Source organism: Thermobia domestica, chromosome 10 (genome assembly GCF_964235325.1).
Source record: "Thermobia domestica chromosome 10, izTheDome1.hap1.1, whole genome shotgun sequence".
Lineage (NCBI taxonomy): Eukaryota > Metazoa > Arthropoda > Insecta > Zygentoma > Lepismatidae > Thermobia > Thermobia domestica.
This window is the reverse complement of record NC_137463.1, coordinates 155,338,511-155,360,606: the sequence shown is the minus strand read 5'-3', so window position 1 is coordinate 155,360,606 and position 22,096 is coordinate 155,338,511. Positions and strand designations below refer to the sequence as shown.

The 22,096-nt window shown below is 34.8% G+C and overlaps 1 protein-coding gene across 5 annotated transcripts in view; it reads left to right on the top strand.

Moving 5' to 3' along the window:
- Positions 1 to 22,096, top strand: part of LOC145662786 (Ig-like and fibronectin type-III domain-containing protein 2) — a 1,216,055-nt gene that overhangs the window by 1,105,837 nt on the left and 88,122 nt on the right. For all 5 annotated transcript variants that reach the window (XM_081728668.1, XM_081728663.1, XM_081728665.1 and 2 more), the window contains one exon: positions 5,534 to 5,680. In XM_081728668.1, the coding sequence (XP_081584794.1) occupies positions 5,534 to 5,680 (147 nt within the window). The remainder of the gene's footprint in view (positions 1 to 5,533; positions 5,681 to 22,096) is intronic.

Below are 22,096 nucleotides of genomic sequence, written 5' to 3'. Positions count from 1 at the left end.
TTTCCACTCTTGTGGCAATTCTTCCTTGTTCCAGATAAGGAGAATGAGTTTGTGTATCTTTTTCCAAAATTTTTCACCTTCAGCTAAGATTAAATCAGACGAGATTTCGTCTACAGCCGGTGATTTGTGTTTCTTTATAGCGATTTCTACTTCTATTCAGTTGGGTTCTGGAATATACTGTTCTGTGGTGTGTATTCCCCTTTTTCCACGCATATTAGTTTTTGGCTGCGTGTTAAGCAAATCGTCAAAGAAATCTTTCCATCTATTTAAGATGTTATCTGTATCAGTGAGAAAATTTCATGATACAGATAGATATAGTTCTTACTCTAAGCTAACACGTCATTTGATTGTATTACGTTTGAAAGAAGAATGAGAACAGGAAAACAATAATATAATTATTGCAAAAATTTAATGTCGTTTTCCTCTTCCCCATATAATCTGATGTACTGTTACAAAATATGCGCCTTGTGGTGTTGACAATAAATAAGTTGCACGTGCCTTTCCAGATAAATGCATGTGACTCAAGTTGCGATGAGGAATATCAATATGTGCAAAGAACGTGTAACAGAGACAGCTCAAGAGATCATATGAACTACTGAATATTTTATTCACTGTTCGTGATGTAATGCAGTGATATTGCTTACACGTGCGCATATCATCAGTGGTACATGGTTTAATAACAAGCATGATAAGTATAGCCCAGGAGTTTATGTTGTAACATATATTTATTTTACATGGAAATCGGATAATGAGATAAGATCTTCACGTATCAGACGAAAAACCAGCTGAAATAAGCAAAGTTGATAGGACATATTTTAACATATTTTCCACATTATGCAATTTGGAAACGTATTTTTTCACTTTTCTAATGATAAGACATATTTCTATATAAATTGCACAAAATCGATATTTTTAAAACTTGTTCTTATATGCCTTCTGCCAAAGTAATAAAATCTGCGTTTCTCGCTGTGGTCGATTGATCTTGTATCAGACTATGCGAAACGTATTTGGTTTTTTAACAGGTTAAAATTTAGTACGGGATAAATAATACGAGCCTTGCGTTATAATGCCGAAAATCGTTTAAAACAAAAAGCTCTCTGGTCATTGTTGAACATGCGCACGATAATCACAACTCTTCTTTTTTTCTTTACATTTTTCCTTTTTAACAAAAACAAACAAATTAGCATTTTGTGCTGAAAAAATAGTTATTTTTACGTCAGTCAAAATCAACAGTAGTTTTAGAGCAAGAAGCAATTAGAGCAAGATACCCTAACGTAGATCGTTTTGTGTCAAATATGAAGAAAATTTTCTTGCCTAAAGGAGACTGCCCCGGATATTGCTTTGCCACCACAGCCGGAGGTAACACGGTAGGGAACATGGCATAAAGCAATTCAATATTACTGCGCCAATCTGCTTATTCTTGCCGAAATAGTGGCTGGATTTCAAACTGAAGATTCAGCATGTATTAGTGTTGTTAAGGAATTGCTTTATTATATTAAATTAAAAGATGATATTGTGTACATTTCTGCAAAGTTTGGGTTTCTGGTGTCATCCATTTAGCGATTGGAGACAAATGGTTTCAGTGCAATACTGTCATGAAACCGTAGAAGATTATTAGAACAAAGTTGTCAACAGCAAAGGGACCAACAGCATATTTGGTGAAAGACAAGTTCACTGCCATCCTAACCAATAATCCTGGATATGACACTTTCACCAACATCGCCGCTGTTCTGAGTAGTGACGGAGAATTAAATCTCAAAAATGTTGAAGAAGATTTAACACCTGCAGATATAGTATGTTTGAGGTTAGCTCCTTTGACTTCGTGCTATGTGGAACGTACATTCCCACGCTACAAGTCATTGTTTGCAGATAATAGGCGAAGTTTCACAGAAGGGAACCTGGAGAAGGTCTTCGTGTCACAATGCAATGCCTAAAATTAATTTTTCCTATTGATTTGTCTGATCTTTATTTATCATTTTCAAGTGTATAGCATAATATGGCATTGAAATATATACATTATTTCCATTTTGTGTGTGTGTGTGTTCAACTAAAAGACACTGAAATCACAAATTCTAGAGATTCGTTACAAGCTGTTCAAATTAACACGAAAAACCTTCTGTAATTGTTTTATCGAAAAATGTTTCTTTTGTAACCGTAGGCTAAGTAAAATAAAACATGAAAAAATACGGTAGAACTTTCCTTAAAAATCTGTTTAGAAACACAACTGGAAAATGTTCCTTTCGTATCTAAGTTCAAATAAAACATTTTTAAAAATACTAAAAAATGAAACCACAAAATGTTCCCTAAAAATGAGTTTGTAAATTAAGTACTTATTCTAATTTTTTTCTGTGCTTTGGGAAAATTAAATTTTTTGACTTTTTAAATTTTCGTGACATCTTTTCAAGTTTTTATGACATATTTACATACATATTTTACAGTTTTATAGGGCATAAAGTCACAGGCCCTAATGATAAGTATTCAGAAATAAGTTTGTTCATTCATTGTGTGCAAAAACATAAGAGGAAGAGACCATGTGTGTCCTGATTACGTGAAACTTTTAACATGGATATACAATTACGTGGCTCGGAAACAATACAACAATCACAGAAAAGAGCTACAGAGACGAGAAGATGGTTGAAATTAGTCCTGCAAATGTTATTACTCACTGCATCTAGCATTTAACGTCTGCCGGATACAACAATTACACCACAGAATAGGTACTTAGCAAGTGTTGTAAAGAATGTGCTGGACGACTGGGTGGAAGGAAGAACTACGTTTCAGGATAAACAGATTACAACATTAGTTCTCGCAAATGACGATGGAGAAAGAGAACTGCATGACGTATGTCATTTACCGGAGAACGACAAAAATAATCCTGTTGGTGGTTTGAACGATATCAAAAATCATAAGACTGAAAACAGTTTGTGTGAGCAATATGTTTTGGGGGAAATGACACAGCCATTTAATAGTCAAGGAATAGAGAAACAAAAATACTAGAGCTAGTATATGTGGACCAACTAATCCTACAACATGGGATGGTAATAATTATTTTGCGTCTCTTATTGATGACATCTCAATTTGTTGTTGTTTATTTAATTAAAAACAAGTCTGAGGTATTTTAAAAAGTTAAAACGAAACCTCTAGGTAGTAACATTTTAAAATTAAGAACGTAATGGGAGAGAATACGTCTCAAAAAAAAAAATCAGACAGTTTTTTGATAAGAAAGGTATTATCCTTCAACACATAGTAGCATATAATCCGAACTAAAGAGGCAGCAGAATATATGAATACAAGCTTACTAGACATGGCATGTACTATTCTAATTGATTCCAATATGAGAAATCAATTCTGGAAAGAAGTAGTCTTATATTCAGCATATGTAATAAACAGAAGTTTAACAGCAAGCAAGTACAAGACTCTAGTGCACTCTGAGAAGACAGAAAACCTAACGTGAAGAATATAAGAGTATTTGAAAGGATGGCTTACAATTACGTACCAAAGGAACTGTGAGATAAATTAGACAAGAAGAATAAGAACAAAATAAAGATTAAAATGAAACAATAGACAATAAACAAGATGAAAAGGAAAAGAAATAGAAGCGAAAATGAAATAGAAAGAAGAAACACACAAAGACAAATATGGTTTGAAGACTATGTAACAGATCTTTAAGATGAAGAAGTAGGGTACTTAGTGCATTGTTGAATACTACAGTCAGAAACTCTTATAAAGAAGCTTTGCTAGATAATGAATGGAAGAAGGTAGGGAAGAAAGAATCAGAGGCTTTGAATAAATTAGAAACTTGTGAAGAAATAAAGCCATCCAGTGATATACAAATAATTGATGCAAAATTGGTCTTCAAAGTGAAAGATGATGGAACTAGAAAAAGCAAGATTAGTGACCAGAGGTTTTCAAGTTAAAAATGATCAATAGGATTTTCTCCATTCACCAGTAGCAAGGCTATTTACACTAAATGTTCATATCAAAACCATTGCAAGAAGATTTTCAAATGCAGCAACTGCATATTTCAACAGCATTCTTTAACTGAAAATTAAAAACCGAAGCTTATATGAAATACCAGAAGTAATTAAATAAAGAAATATATAATGCAGTATTAAAATTGAAGAAAACTTTGTATGGAATATCTGAGTCATTTAAATGCTGGGATGAAGCAATAGACGAATTTGCAAAGAAGAAAGAATTTCGCACAACAGACTACAACTTTTGTTGTACTACAAGAAGGACTGTTGGATGCTAATATATGTTGATGAATGAAGATATCATTGAAGATCTAAAAGAGCAATTTCATGCAAAAGACTTGGGAAAAATAAAACATTTCCTAGGAATGGAACTTGAAAAACAAGATGACATCATCAAAGTGAAACAAATTAAATTGATAGATAAAATTTTAACGAAATTTGAAAAGACTAACACAAGGGAACAATGGCATCTATGGAAGGAAACATTAACGCAAAAGTGGGTGATGATTCTTATAAAATGTTATATCTTATAAAATGTGATTCTTATAAAATGAATTAATAGGAAGCTTGATGTATATAACACTAATATCAGGACCTGATCTAATGAATCTGTAATGACATAATGATGTTGATTCATGACCTTGGATATCACAGGATATGAGACTAATCCCATGACAGTTGAGCTAACCATGCAGAATGGAACTGACGTGTTTTTTCTTGATTCACGTGACATTTTACTTGTTGTGTCCTGGTGGAAATCAAACCTTCACTCCCATGAAGGAAATTCACTGAAAATTCACTCTGATTCATTGGACAAAAGCAAATAAATAATAATGCATCCGATTAAAGTTAATTAAAGTTACATTGATAATTACATATTGTGAGTAGTTAGCCGGTGCTTCGTGATGACTAAGACAATGACCATGTAGTGTTCCTATAGTAGGTGTAGTGTGAACAGTAACGGATATCCAAAAATTCTTTGAACTTTTATGCTTGTCTAAGACAAACTTGAGAGAATAAGGGGTTAGAAACAACAAGGTATGCAAAGTAAAGTCACCGTAAAGTTTAAAGAGAGATGAGTGATCTATAAAGTCATATTTCACTAGTGTGATGACTGATGTATTAGGACCTTCAAAGTAAAATAAGCGCGTCCTCAATAGACAAACATTGTGTACTTCGTATTTGGTTATAACTGGAATATGTAAATGAATTATTCTTAAAGATGTTCCCAGAAGTCTACGTAAAATGGAAATATTAAAAATTAGCTCTCAGATAAAACAGTTTGTTTGAAAATTCCTGGAAGTTGATGGCATATCTTTGCAGATACAGTAAATTTATGCCTTGGATTCGAACTGTGTACTTATTTTATTATGTTTCTTAACTTCAAAAAGTAAATATAATCGTAAGCAGTGTATTACAATGTTGATTTTCCTGGCATTTTGAAGTAATATCTAATATGAAATGGTTTTCTAGGAAAGATTACTATTGCATGAAAATAAGTTTAAAATATTTTAAATTTATTTTTCCTTCTCTGTAATATTATTCTTTCTTGACAGATGGTTCCGATCACAGAACTTGCTGTCATCAGTGGGGGGTTCCTAAAAGATGCTTAGATTGGTGTCGAGGTGAACCTCTCCATAACAATGAAGTGTGTGTCCTTTCATACACAAAGCAGATTATGTCTTGTTTTCATGAAGGTCAAGGTATGTAAACAAATATTTTCTTTTAATATGAAAAATCTCTCAAATATCGAAGAATTTTTTTTTTTTTTTTTTTTTTTGCGACATATGCACTTTGAAATTTGCAATACTGCCTTAAGTCCAACTATTCTATTTAGATGAAGATGCAACATAATTATTTTCATCCTGGTCCGTCATATTCTCTAGAAATATATCATTCGGTTATACCAATGTTTACTGGATTTAGCAATAATTTCCTTAGAGTTATACCTACTATGGTCCATGAATTACTTTAGGACATTTATCGTTTTTTTTAAATAATAAATAAAGAAAAAACATGTTTTCTAAAAAAATGTCAATATTTTTATAGTTGGTTTAATGTTGCATGGCATCTCAAAAATAAATTACGTTTTTCCTCTCTCTTATGACTGCTTTGAAATAGAGTTTAATACCAGTGTTATGTTTCTTATTGCCATCTTGCCGTAGAAATGACGGTTACGTTTATGTTTTAGGAATCAGTATCTTTACAAAAAGTAAATATTCATGCGAAATGAAACATTTAGCTGTGGATCACCTTAGAAGACCCTAGGAAATGATTGGTTAAAGAATATGCATTAAATTACTTAATTATATCTTTGTAATATCTGAATAACTGATGTGAAAATATCGCTTACAGCTTAACTGGAGCTTAGAAAAATAAACAAGAGTAAATGATTTAATTATAATAGATATTAGATCAGTAGGAAGATGAATTAGGTTACAAAATATCCGAATTTGAAGAGTAGTTACTAATTAACTTATACATTGCAGTGTAGTGGTAAGTAGCAAACAAGAAGAGACGATTGTGTCCATTTTCTTTTTCTTTGTTTTGAAATTATTCACCTTTGTAAGTAAAATTTAATAGAAATCTTCATTTTTTTGCTTCGTAAAAGTTTCTAATTTTTGTAATCAATTAATAACTCGTTGTATTTTTGATAAATCCGTTAAGTATATAAAGCTATATAGCCTTGTTTTTAAGTGAGCATGGAAGAAAATTATCTGAACAATTGGAATATAACTAAGAAAAATGACATGCTTAAAATAAAACTTTCCAGTTGAAAAATAACTCTTGGTAATTTAAAAGCAAGGCAAAGTTTAATTCTCAATCTTTTTATTACAAAAGGAAATTCCCAAACAACTCAGGTGTTAAATTTCTTAACATATCTATATATTTTTTGCCGCCTTCTACATTTAAATTCTTTGGCGCAGTCAATGCTAACTCCATATTACGCTTTATTAGAGTTTATATGTGAATTGTACATATATTGTCATCTGGTCTTACCTCCAATCTTCTCTCACCCTAATTAATTAATTACATTATTGACTCTTTAACAAATCTGAGTTTCTGAGGACGACTCCTGTAGGTTCTGGTAAGCTTAGCTCCAAACCACTGCGTTAAAATTAAGGCCCCTATGAGGTTTGAACGTGTGGCCGTGTTCATTGTAAAAGAGCGCAAGAACTATTTGATTCGGGTAACTCCTCTACACTATTTCAACGTTATTTCTTCATTTATATCAGTGTTAGTCACAAGAACTGACATTTCCTAATAAATGGAGTCACTGAAACAAGATCTGAAATAGTTTCGACCACCGATAGTTCTTACATAAGATATGTCACAGAACTTCAATTGGAAGTGTTCAACGAAAAAAAGAGTAGAGCAAATCACTTAAATTATACAATAAACAATACATTTTACTCTGCATAACTGCGATCATGCATTAGACGAATAAAGTGAATATATACTAAAATACAAATTTAGCAGTGAATTAAATAAACACCAGCTACAAGTGTCTCATATTTGGCGATTATAATACTATCTTTAAGAACGTAAATTCCATGCTGTAATGAAAGTATTAAGAAGTAACTTCCGTATGACAAATAGCTGGAGACACATATACAATACACACTCATGTATTGCCATTACACGTTTTACTTGATTTTTGCTAACATTCGCATATAATATACCGACGTTCTGTCAACACCCACTACATCTCAGATCTTATACTTTAAACATAATAATTAATTCTCTTGAAGTGATTGTATAAATATGTATACAACTTATTTATTTTAATGTAATTATTTTATATAATTGTTCATGCGTTAAGGAATATATTGTAATATCCTAGAACTCTGTGGGAATCCTTCTCTAGGCTGCCTGGGCGTTGGAACAACTATTTATTCTAGTCATTATTAGAGAAATATATGCTTTTCTAGTAATATTGTATCTTACTGTTTATAACAGGAAATTTTGTAATAAAATTGATAGTGGGAGAAAACGATTCTCGTGTGTGTGATTTGTTCTACCTACCTGCACTAAGCAGAACTTTACATGGTAGAAGCGCCGGACTCAGTCTGAACGGATTGAACTAAATACTCTCCTACAGAACGCTATTTTTATAAACCGGACAGTGAATTTTGAAGATTTTAGGTACGTGAAAAAACTTGGCTTTTGTTCCTTTTCCCTCTTCAACTGTTAATACTTTGTGTGCCAAAATACATCTGGCAGAAATACTTTTACAGACAGTATAAAAAATATGGCTGAACAAGATTCTAGACTATCTTTTAATATTCCAACCTAACTGAATATTCTGGACACATTACTGAGGACCCTGATCGCTTTTTTTATGCTGTTCGACCACTTAGCTTTACTTAAATCTTGGTCTGTAAAGGAAAAGAAGGAACTACTTCTTATGTATTTGCAGGACATCGCTTTAGACTTGGTGCTCCAATTAAAAGTCCAGAACCAATTAGATACACTTACTTACGAACAATTGAATCTAAATTAATAGATCTTAATCGACTCAAATTACCGGCTTATAGGGCAGAGTTTGAAAATTTTCAAATACAACAAGGAGAAAATGAGCTCCTTGACGCCTCTTTTTAAGAAAATTAAAAGTAATTACACAGGTAATCCCCAAGCAACAGAAAATCAGAAAATTCACTAGGAACTTATCACTAGGAATAAAGAAAAATTTCATACAAAAGTAGCATTAGAAACTTTCGAAACTGTACAAGCATTACTAAAGCTTCTTCACGCATTAGAGACCGCGTGAAATATTTCTTGAAAAAATATATTACGTAGAGTTATCATAGGTTACTCATTTCCTTTGTGGATAATCTTCTAATATTTCATCAATGCCTATTAGTGACCTGCATACACCTAACATAGCTAGTTCCTCCTTACTACGTTTGGAAGCAACCAAATTATACTGCATATAATCAACCTCTTAATTGGCAAACCTGCCAACAAACGCAACCAACACAGATACTTCCTTCCGCACCCCGGCTACAGGGTGCTCCTCAAAACCAAACACCAACCTGCCCCCATCAGACATTCGTCACCCATCCCAACTACAATCAATCTGCAACGAATAGCACGGCAGATATTAGCAGGCTTGCCAATCAGATAGCAGAACTTTCTTTATTAATTGCACAAAATGCTATGAGGAGATTTCAATTTAAAAGAAACAGGGACGGCCGAACTAATAACCAACAAAGACAAGGAGACAATGAGCAAAATACTAGAGACGGGAGGAAGAACAACAATAATGAAAACAATTCTACCAACAACAATCCTGAACTAAAAACGATATCAGTATGTAGGATTTGTCTGAAGAAAAGCCACGGAACTAGTACCTGTTTTCGAAACAATAACCAGGGAAACTCGAAAGTAGGCCCCAGAATACTCCTACCATTCTGGGGATATGCACAGAACACAGATAACTATCCGATGTAGTATGTGCAGACAGTAACAGAAAATCGCCAGAAATTCACACTTTACTCTTCAGTAATGCACCTTTAAATGACCGAAGGGAATGTGTAAATTTAAACATACAAAAAAATAAGCTACTTATCAATGTACGCATCAATGCAGACAATTTTTCAGTAATTATCGACAAGGGTTCGACTCTTACTGTATGGCTAAAACAGGATTTACCACCAAATACTAAATTGATACTTTTCTCTACTCTCAGAGGAATAGACACTTCAATTGTTAAGCTCAGGTACATAGCTCTAATTAAATTTAAAATTGGGAACGCAACCTTTTCTCACTATTTCCGAATTTTGGAGCATAGTGACTTTTTGCCGTTATTCGGCGAAGATATCCTCAAGCATTTTCAGGCCAAAATTTATTTAGAAACTAATACACTGTCTGTATTTAGGAAGCGTCGGCTCCAGTTTTTCCTATTGAAGATGTAAACTGAAGGAACTATATGTGAAGGCTATTAGTTCAATACGTCAGCATGCCTCTGCAGACGTATTTACAACTCTAAAATTACCATCCCAGAGAGAACACTTTTTGTTTCTCTTCCTGTCAGTGTCGAGAAGCAAAACAATGCAATGCATGTTTCATTGTGTCAGGATTACAAAATTTACTTGACAGATATGGTCTCGAGGCGATGATCGTCTAAATTCTGAAAAATAACTAGAGTACTTGGTTTTAAAGTTTCAGGGAAACACATTAAAATTTCTCCAAAGATAGCCAATAAGATTAGATATTTGAAGAAACCTACTACTAAAAGAACTCTAAATTTTTTTTTCTGTTTATGCTTATATTTAAAAGGCTATATAAAAATTTTAACGGAAAAATAGAGCCGTTTCAGCTACTCTTGAACAAGAACGCTAAATTTAAATGGATTTCAGTACATCACGAATTCTTCATAAAGCTTAAACTAGACATAGTTAATTCTCCTTCATTAGATCATTTCGACCCTACCTTAGAAATTCGAGCTTATAGTGACGTGTCGAGCATAGGGATTGGCAACATTTTAGCTTGTTACAATCTCAAAACGAAAGAGGAGAAAGTAGTTTCCTATTGTATTCGCTGACCAGATAAGACAGAAACGAAAGCTTCAAGTTGGCAACGTGAGCTGTGCACACTTACCTACCTATGTGCTGAGAAAATTTGGCTGCTTTTTGTTGAATACAAAATTAAAATTGTTCATAGACGCAAAATGCCTTACATCATTAAGTAGTAAATTCGGTCGGTCGGAAAAATTCACAGGCTATAAGATATTCTCGGCCGATTATAATGTCAAAATTTCCCACATAAAATGCTAACATCATTCAGCAACTATCTATAGTCGTCTTGAACCAAAGAAAGACATCAAGAAGTAAGAAAAACAGGAAATTGATAATTATCATGACACAGAAAACGCCAAAATATTTTCCCTTAACTCTGGATAATGCCACCTTCCAAGTAGAGCAGCGTACGCTACTACACAATCTGGCAGAGAAACAGAGGAATAATGCCTCATTTTCACTTATTGTTTCTGTATTAGAAGGCACGGAACCGAACAAAACGTCTACTTTACTCTCATCGAAATATTTCTGCCTCAAAAACGGATTACTATATCGTACTTACCGTCACCCAGAATTAGGAATCCTATATCTCCTTTGTATTCCGAAGTTATTACTGAGTCAATGGTTCGAGTCTATACATAAACATCCTACATCTCCATATATTGAATTTACCAAAACTTACTAGTCAGCATTGCGAATGTATTACTTTCCAAACGTGAAAACTCATTTGAGTTGTAAAATTAAAACCTATATCGAATATCAAAAGATGAACAAGTTACCAAAAAATCTATTTGATTTACTCTACCATCCAGCATAGCCTATAGGGAACGTCTGGCAGTTTGACACTTTAAAGTCATTTCTCACCGGAGACGGCCATACAAAATATATATTTATTGCAGTAGAATTGCTTCCTCGCTATTGCGCCACAAAGGTCACCGACAATATTACTGCAGAAGCCATTGAGAAATTTTTTCCGAAGACATTATTCTAGACTAGAGCGCTTTCTTCTATTTACACCTTGGTAGGCATCTTGTTCATAATGCGAAGAGGCTTCAAAATTTAATTAATTTTTTGGATTTCGAATTCAAATTTTGTCCAGCATTAACGATAATGATCTGGGTATAGTAATATTCAACAAAATTGCAGAATTCGCTTAAATTTCTGAACAACAAAATCACACAATATCGCCGAATCTAGTACCACACAAAACTTTTGCACTAAATACCTATATTCAGGCCGGTAACAAACATCTAGTTTCTTTCTTTTTTATGGATTTGAACCAAGAACAATTTTCTATTCTAAACTCAAGTAGACATGACAGCTTCAAGTGGACAGAGACCACTTAAACATGATACAAGAGACGGTGAGAGAAAACCTATTCAAAATGCACGAACGACAGAAGTAATATTATGACAAGAAACATAGGAACACCGACTTTACTTCTGGCGACAAAGTGATAGTTTTCTATCCTTTTCGTAATACAAATCAGGCAGAAACATGGAGTAACAGAGACTAGGACCCCGCAGTTATTATTGAAAATGGAACCCTAATCTATATAAAGTTTGTCTTCAAGACACCTTTAGAAATCGGATACAGAACATCTCAGCTGATCGACTCAAACCATATTACGAAGAATAAAAGAATTTTAATGGAAGACAGACTTACCATTAGAAGAAATAAAAAGACACACTAGAATGGATAATTCGCTGTTCATCGTCAACTTACATGCTTCATAAATTTCACTCCAGCTAATCCCCTAGTTAACCCTGTACACATTCAACCAGACCCTGTTGTTGTCTGTTATTTAAATTAGCTGAATCGTTACATTTCTTTCAGTGAATTGAACTTCAGCCGTGGATTTTTTCTCTTCCGCATAAGAAATCAACGTTCAACACAAAAACAGAAAACAACACTCTTCGCTTTCTGGATGTCATTGGCATCATGCTTTATAAACATTAGACAGGATGCTCATAAAATAAGGCTCATCATTACTATGTACAAGATGTTCAGGAAATCAGTCCATTGTCATTTGTAACACTAATTAATGAACATTATACCATATACAGGTTGCCCACAAAGTCAGGCTGTTCATAAGGCAAACTTTTTTATTCCAGTATGGACATCCTACTCATAACAGTGACTTTTTCAACATTCATAGTGCTTGTGTTTTTATTTATTCTCTGTATACTGGAATATCGTCTTCGCTCGCGCACACCAGTAGTGAATTCACCAAGACTTAATATCTCTGTATCTATTCCGCTAAATGCCCTTCATAACAACACCTCTACTGATGTGCAAACTATTCAAGCAACTACTCCACATGCTACCATTAGTGACTTGGTATACTTATATTGATCTTTTTACGCCAAAGCTCAAAAAAGCCTACCTATTGAGGGAAATGGAGTTCAACCCACGGATCCTGTTTGGACAAAAGAACTTACTGTTTCATGCTTTATCTCCTACAACCAGTGCAGTGCTGGCAGTGTTGGTGCTGCCAGTGTGCATTTAGTGTTCAGTATCCAGTGCAACTACATTTTAGTGCGCCTTAGTGCATTCCAGGAATAATGGCTTACCAGTGCAACTTTATAAAAAATAACTTTTAAAATTATTTTTTAAACTGGCCTGGAGATGTAATATTCGACACATGGCCCTGTTTACAAACAATCAACACATACTTGTATTTACAAATAACAGCACGTGCATCCTGCTACAAACTACTACAGTGGCGGACGATAGGAACATCAGCAACAGCACTAGCCTTGTGTTGAAGAAGGACCACCAGTGCCCCCGCCACATTGGAGCAGTTTTAAACCGAGGAGAACCTGCACATCTGGTCAACTGCACTCTCAGCTTGCCTTGAGTTTTGAGGGCTACCTAACCGAAGTCTTTTAGTTTGCCTGGAGCTCTTAAGGCCTCCAATACACCCCACTCTGCTTGCCTGGAGCATTGTGGAATTCCTAATTCAGCCACCCAGCCTGCCTGAAGTGTCGCGGCTTTGTAACCTCTCTCTACTTGCGTGGAACACTGAGAATCCTAAAACAATTCCACTCCACTTAGTTTAAGTTAAACTTTATGAGAATCCTTCCCTGGGCTGCCTGAGTCTTGGAACACCTATTTATCCTAGTTACTAGAAAAAATTATAGTTTTTATAGTGACATTGTATCTTACTGTTTATAACAGAAAATTTTGTAATACAATTGGTAATGGGAGAAAACGATTTCCATGTATGTGATTTAGTCCACCTACCTGCATTAAGCAGAATTTTACATCATCACATATTAAAAATTAGTATCAAACGGGAATCGAACTCACGACCTTACGATTAGCAACCCCGGTCGTCCTTTTTGGAATATGGTGTACATGTAATACAAATAAAGTATATGTTACTTTTAACATAAAATGCTTCCACATTACACTCTTTAAACGAGGGTGTGGTCGAACAACCACTATCGAGCAAGTTGTGCCGGGAAGACAATTAAAAAAATAAAAGATCGTATTGCATCAACTTAGGACGAACTGTGTACGTATACCACTGTTTCACTCTGCACAAACAGGAATATTTCTAGTAATAAAAGAGAATCTCATCTCTTAAATGAATAATTTATCCTATTACAAATCCCTCTCTATTTCCCTCGTTCATCTTTCCTCAATAAATACTACTACTACTACTACTACTACTACTACTACTACTACTACTACTACTAATAATAATAATAATAATAATAATAATAATAATAATAATAATAATAATACAATATAAGATAATGGTATGTTTATAAAACAGTATTTCCCAAGGAACAAAACGTATTAAATATCGTATTTATTCTTAGAGGAAATCACGTTTTTAACCAACAATCAATTATTATGTGACAAATGATATGTTTAAAATGCAAGAACGCAAACATATGTATTTCTTCTTACAAAATATCGCACTTATCTTTAGAGAAAATCTACACCTGCTAAAAAAATAGCTAAAAACAAAAAAAAATGGTGAAATTTTACTACTCAGCAAACAGACAGAGACTAGAAAAATATTTTTATAGGCAACAAATTGTTCTGAAAATTAAGCAGATTCTGTTGGAAAACCTTTCTTTTTGATGCCAGATACTCATGCATGTGCATCAATTCCTTCTTTGTTCCTGAAACAAGTATGATCGTTTTGTATAGTTGAAGCAATTCGCAAATTAGGCCTTGATAAATAAAACTGAGGAGAAACAGGAATGCCTTGAGTGAAAAATTGTGACCCGTAAACAAACTAATTCAACGTGGGAGAAGCAACGATACTGATTTCCTTGGCGCGAGGTGGCGATGTGGTTTGCCGTTCTTACACACGTATCCTCTTTCTTGTCTCACTAGGACAAAAACTCTTCCCATAAAAGTAAATCGAACTTCCAATACTTTTTAGCGGCTTTTCAATTAAACTGACACTGAAACATGATAACGGAAGCATACATCTCGATATTCCATTGAAAATCATTTTTTTAAATTTGGCAGTTGTCCAGTTGCTCGGGCACACGCGTCGAATGTTTCGTATATTTCAGCACTGATGCGTGTGGCGGCATTCAGAAACGAGGTACATTTTTCAAAAAAAAAAAAAAAAAGTCCTGACACAATATAACTTTTTCTATGTAGCTTTAGTATCCAAAATAATTAGTGTTGACCTTTGCGAAGATGCTCAATGTAGTAGCCTATCCAATACATAGCATGAATCGACGAAATTTATCAATATTGAAAATCAATACTAGAGTAAAATAAATAATTCTACAAGCCTCAACGTCACAGACATGATTCGGCAAAGAAATTATTTCTCACAACGTGAACAGAAAACAATTAGGGTGACAATTAATGAACTATATGAAATAAAACTGTCTTAATTTCTGAACGGTTCACGAGATGACGTCCAAACTGCGTGGTTGAGCACAGGGCATGATAGGAATTCGTATGCACATGCGCAAGCAACGTGTTGATGTCGGTAATTTGCAAATGAAAATGTCACGGTAAAGCGCATTCGGGAGACTGAGAATCCGCATTTCGCAATCGCATCCGCATCCGCAAGTCTCTCCATCCTGAACGGTGTGGTGTGCAATGTCAAGCCATGGAATAATCGGTGCGATATTCCTTGACGGCACGATTACTACTGCACGATACGTGACAGTTTCGGAAAATGATTTCACACCCTTTATCCAAAGTGACCCTGATTTCAACAAGATGTGGTTCATGCAAGATGGAGCTCGACCTCATCGGACCATACGTGTATTTGGGGTTTTGGAGGATTATTTTGAGGACCGCATTCTGACCGAATGTCTGTAATGCCGTTTACATGTGCAATACAGTTTGTGTAGTACGTAGTTTTTCACTAATTTCCGTTTTATTTCATATAGTTCATTAATTGTCACCCCAGACTTAAAAAGTAAAGAACAATAACGTATTTCTTATGATTTAAATAGAAGCAGAAGGCAATGTTTTGTACTATGTATGTGTATTTTTGGGCGACTTAATATATATACCGGTACTACAAATTTTCTGCAATAAAATACAATGCTATGTTTTTTTTGTTTTTTTTTTTACATTCTGATCAAAAAAGCGTTTTCGTTGACAGTTATATGAGACTGAAATTAACACTATAGGTTAATGTATACGTCTTCGATGTAAGAAACAGTGGTTAGATTTCCAGTAGTTCACGTCTCGGAGATGACAAATCGAATAAAATATACAGGGTGACCCAAAAGTACGTATACAGCCACGTACTAATCAGCTCACTATATTTTATATCATTTCTTATTGTTATCAAACAGGTAGTCCTAGTTTCTTTATTATTTGTTCTTAACGTCTTTTTACTTATAACTTAGGCCCAGAACAGTCGAAGCAAATAAATCCATAAACTAGAATGTTATACTTGATCAATGCAGGGGTGTATACCTACTTTTGGGTCACCCTGTATGTAACTAACTAACTAACTAACTCTATGACCTATGGAAACCGGAGGTTCAATGCCGCGTTCACAAAAGCTCTCCACTGACTTCTATCCTTAGCTAACTGCATCCAGTTTCTACTTTGTATTCCAATCTCTCCGAAATCCATCTTAATATTGTCCTCCCATCTGCGCCTAGGTCTTCCTAATGGTCGTTTTCGGATTGGTCTTCCAGTCAAGACTTTGAAAGCGTTTCTACTTTCTTCCATTCTAGCTACATGACCCGCCCACCTAAGCCTCCTAGACTTGATGACTCTAACAATGTTGGATAAACCGTATAAATTATGTAGCTCCTCGTTATGAAGTTTCCGCCATTCACCATTCCCGTTCCTCTTGGGTCCGAATATTCGTCTCAGGATCTTGTTCTCAAATACTTTCAGTCTATGTTCTTCCCTCAGAGTAAGTGACCATGTTTCACAGCCATACAAAACAACAGGCATGATTATCGTTTTGTATATTTTAAGTTTCAAATTCCTCGACAGAATTCGCGACAAGAGATTTTGAACCGAATAGTAACACGAATTCCCTGCTTTTAATCGACATTTAATTTCTTCGTGGATATGATTTTCCTTTGTTAATATTGATCCTAGATATTTGAAACTATCCATTTTATCAAAAGTATTATTTAATATTTTAACGCATCTATAATTTGCTGTATTACGGTTCCGACGCACTTCCATGTATTTAGTTTTCTCTGCATTTACTTCTAAACCCATGTCCCTGCAAGCGTTTAATAAGATCTCTGCATTTCTCTCTATTGTTCTCCTATCATCCCCTATTAAATTTACATCGTCAGCATATGCCATAACCTGGTGAATACCGTTCAACTCTAGGCCCTGGTTGCTATCTTTGATTTTCCTTATAGCGTATTCCAGAACGAAGTTAAATAATAATGGCGACAACGCATCTCCTTGTTTCAGGCCATTTTGGACGTGAAAGCTCGTGGACAAAAATTTTCCTATCCGGACTTTATTTTGAGATTCATTTAAACATATCTTAATTAATCTAATTAGCTTTCTCGGTATTCCAAGTTCTGTAAGAACGTTGTATAATGTTTCTCTCCTAACCGAGTCGTACGCTTTTCTAAAATCAATAAATAGTTGATGCACCGGGGTATTGTATTCCCACTTTTTTTCGAGTATTTGGCGAATAGTAAATATTTGGTCGATAGTTGATCGATTTCGTCTAAATCCGCACTGATAATCTCCAATAATTTCATCTGCGTATGGGGTCAGTCTTGCTAATACAATATTTGAAAGGATTTTATAGGATGTTGACAGAAGAGAGATGCCTCGATAATTATTACAGTCAGTTTTGTCGCCTTTCTTGTGAATTGGAACAATGATTGATTATTTCCACTCTTGTGGCAATTCTTCCTTGTTCCAGATAAGGAGGATGAGTTTGTGTATCTTGTTCTCAATTTTTCGCCTCCAGCTAAAATTAACTCAGCCGGAATTTCATCTACACCCGGAGATTTGTGTTTCTTTAATTTCTTTATAGCAGTTTCTACTTCTATTCGGTTGGGTTCTGGAATATACGGTTCTGCGGTGTGTATCTCCTTTTCTCTACGCACACTAGTTTTTGGTTGCGTGTTAAGCAAGTCGTCAAAGAAATCTTTCCATCTATTTAAGATGCTATCCGTGTCAGTGAGAACTGTACCGTCAGATTTCTTTAATATATAAGCACGAGGTTGATAGCCTTCCTTAAATTCGTTGATTCCCTTATACATGTCCCGGATGTTTTTATTTTTACTATTATCTTCAAGTTCAATGATTTTAGCTTTCAGAAAATCGCGTTTCTTTGTTCTAAAAGTTTTGGAAGTTTCCCGCCTGATATCTGCGAAATTTTGTGTAGTTATTTCATTCGGATTTTGTAGCCAGCGTAATTTTGCCTGTTTTCTATTCTCTGCTAGTTTTATGCATTCCTGGTCAAACCATGGGTTGTTCCTACGTATTTCCGCGTGTTCCAATTTTTCTTTTGCTGCAATTTTAATGCTATCTCTAATTTCAATCCAGGTATCCTCAACACTAGTGCATTCCGAATCTTCTAAAGCCGAGAATCTATTCGAAACTTCAATCTGGTATTTCTCTCTTACCTGGCTCTCTTCCAATTTCTTTAAATTGAATCTCTCCGTTTTCGGACAATGGATATTACCTTTATTCGACGATAATCTTTCTCGTATCATCGCTGCTACCAGGTAGTGATCAGTGTCACAATCAGCCCCTCTAAACGACCGGACATCAATTATGCTAGATTGCCTTCTTCTATCTACTAAAACGTAATCAATTTGATTATATGTTTTCCCATCTGGTGATGTCCAAGTGTATTTATGAATGTCGCGATGTGGGAATTTTGTACTCTTCACGATTAGGTTTTTGGATGTTGCAAAGTTCACGAGTTTAACACCGTTGTCATTACTTTCCTTATGCAGATTTTCGTTCCCTATAATCGATTTGAAAATATCCTCTCGTCCTACCTTCCACCCTGTATGTATTTCACTTTTATGTTTATCTAACATCTTAAAAGCTAGTAGTCTTTCGTAATATGTGAAACACTACAGAAGAGAGATGAGAACAGTGGACGTTAACATACGTGTATGGCTCTGGTTTTCAAACTTCTAATGAATGAATGTGATGAATCCGAAGTCCAAAAATATACTCTTTACACAATATTACATTATGCAAAGGAAATTTATTTTGTCTCCCACACCTAAATATATCTCTAATTAGAAGGTAAAGATGTGTGCCCAGCCAATCCCTTAACTATGATGGTGCATGGAACACTAGTCAAAAGTACATAACTTCATCCTAAATTATTCTCTTGAATCACCTCTAGTAACCGTGTACCCTAAAAATTTAGATGAATTCCACCAATAATTTTACAAGTTTTAAAATGTTCTGATCTGCACCAGGGGATTGTTTGTCGAAGATATTGACCGAAAATATAAATACAGTAGGAAGACGAAAATCGGAACTAATTAGAACCACAGGTAGTTCGGATTTTCAAATTGTTCGAATTTTCGAATATGACCAAGAAAATGCCATTTAGGCTTAAATATACTGTACAGTATGCTCTTTTATCGATGCAATGGTTATACAGTACATACAGTAATTACAATACCGTAGGTAAGGCTACTTACATTTAATATTTCTGAAGAACCTGCTCATAAACTAAATTACACTGTTCTTGTAAATCACACTTAAACAGTGGCGGCTAATGTTAGTGTTGCAGCGTTGCGCAACGACCAAAGTTTCAAGAAAAAAAAATATTATCAATAGTAGTAAAGAACAGAAAACATACTTTTAATACTCGCATATATACACTTTAAATAACATATTTTTTACTTCTGTAACTGTCCGTTCCGTTAATCCGTTTTAAAAAGCGAAAAATAATCCGTCACAGAGTCTCTAATTTACATTGTGTTGCAGCGAGCATGCAACGACCAGATTCCTTCAGCGCGGCAATTGGAGTAAATGTTAAGTCTCCTTTCCCCTATCTCAGAAGTTAAAGGGACTGGCCGTTGCAGTGCTTCTGCAACACAGCACGGTTTCCAGTGAACGAGAAGGTTTTTCACGCTAAATAAGATTTCTGAATTTTCTTTCACTAGCAATTAACAAATGGAATTTGTTTTTATGCATTCATATTTTTAAATTATGGGACCATACTGAAGCAAATCAATATAATGACAACTAAAAAAAGTGATTGCAGAATTACAAAATAAGAAAGAAAATATTTAGTAGAGGAGAAAACAAATGAAAGTAGACCCGCATTTACAAGTTAATTCTTAGCTTATATTGATAATGAAGGCTTCTTCTACAGTAATTTGTGAATCAAATATTAATAAGTCAGTATGTAGAATCGCTCCCCCCCCCTCCTCTGTGGATAGTATTTTGTATAAACATATTTCTTTTATAAAATAAGTATATTTTATACTCTTGATAATTTCGGGAGTTCTTAAGTTGACATAACCACAGCAACAGGACATCACGTCACTTATTGTCGTCACTGCCCTGGAGCACTTAATGCGCAGTGTATCCATAAGCAAGACAGCTCTGTTGACAGTATTACTGCTGAGATAATATGCCAAGGTGGATTATAATTTAAGATATAGACCTACCTGGAATTTGTTCGTGTACTGGTGGACAATAAAAAAACACATTATGTTGTTACAGCGGTTGTGTGAGTTGCGTTTTACAATCAACAAACGAACAAGGTTATACACAAACAATGCACTGAATAATGCGTAAATAATTGCGGCTTGTCCCATCAAAGGCGGGAAGAACGCCGGGATTTTTTTTAAAATCTCATTTCGTGCTGCGCACTGGTACTTGTATCAAGATTGAAATTTCAGGTTTCCTCAGTTATGTTCTATTTTTTAAGTGTACTGACATTCATGATATATCAATTTATTTTATCACCAAATGAACTCTTGTAGGTTTACTAGGCCTAAGTGGTTAGAGTGGCAGAAACGGGATTAAGAATACGTGGACATTTTTAAAATTACAATATTACAGGTAAAAGGTGTTAATTCAGAACAAAAGACAAATGTTTAGGGAATTTATTTATGAAGGCGCAGAATATGTAAGTCATCTGTGAACATAGATACAGAAATAAGATGTTGCTTTAATTCTATGAAACTCTCCATAAGGGCGTTATTCCAGGGCCGCAAACTAATGTACAAGGGACTTGGAATATGACTATTTCGCTGCCTGAACCTACCCTAACCTAACATGAACTACTGCTACTCTACTACTACTAGTATACTATTATTACTACTACTACTCAACTACTACCATTACTGCCTTAGTATAATACTACTACTACTGCTACTAGCCTATTATTATACTATCATTGCTACTACCAGGGCCGAAAGCAGCTACAAAGGTTTGGGAGGACCGGGAATATGTTACGGGGGGCCAAGTCTTTAAAATTATCTTATAAATATTTAAATTGTGTTTTTTGTATTAATAAGAAAATTTTGTATTGAAGTCTGGAGGGGCCACAAAAAAATTTAGAGGGACCTGGCCCCCCTCTGGTTGCGGGCCTGGTTACTACTCTACTACTACTGCCTTACTACTACTATACTATCATTACTACTATTACTACTACTAAGTGTGCACCCATAATTTTTTTTTAAATGTAATTTTTGAACAATTATTTTTTGTAGCGCCCCTGAATTTTACCTGTTCCTGGTGGATCACTGGCATGCGCCAGCACATGTACAGTTTAGAAGGCGTGATGACACTATTTTCATCGAGAAATGTGGGTTTCAAACTAATATGAATTTGTCCACGTATTATTGATCTGAACTGCGGAAACTGCTCTATCCCAATTTAAGGATGCACATTAACACTGATGTAGTAAAGTAATTATGCAGCCTATACCTAAGCTACACGAGGTTTACGTTTACGCACCCACCGTTTCAACTTTTGAAGTATTTCGTTTTATTAGCTTATCGACATCGACCATACCCTAGACGCCGCATGGACAAAGTCGCACATAGTAATTACGACTATTCGCAAAATCAAAGTAGGCGAATCACTTATCGACAATTTTCGCATTTATTACTGCCTTAAAATGGGGAGGTCCTTAAGTGACGTGAATTCCCGCCTATATCTGTGTGCGTT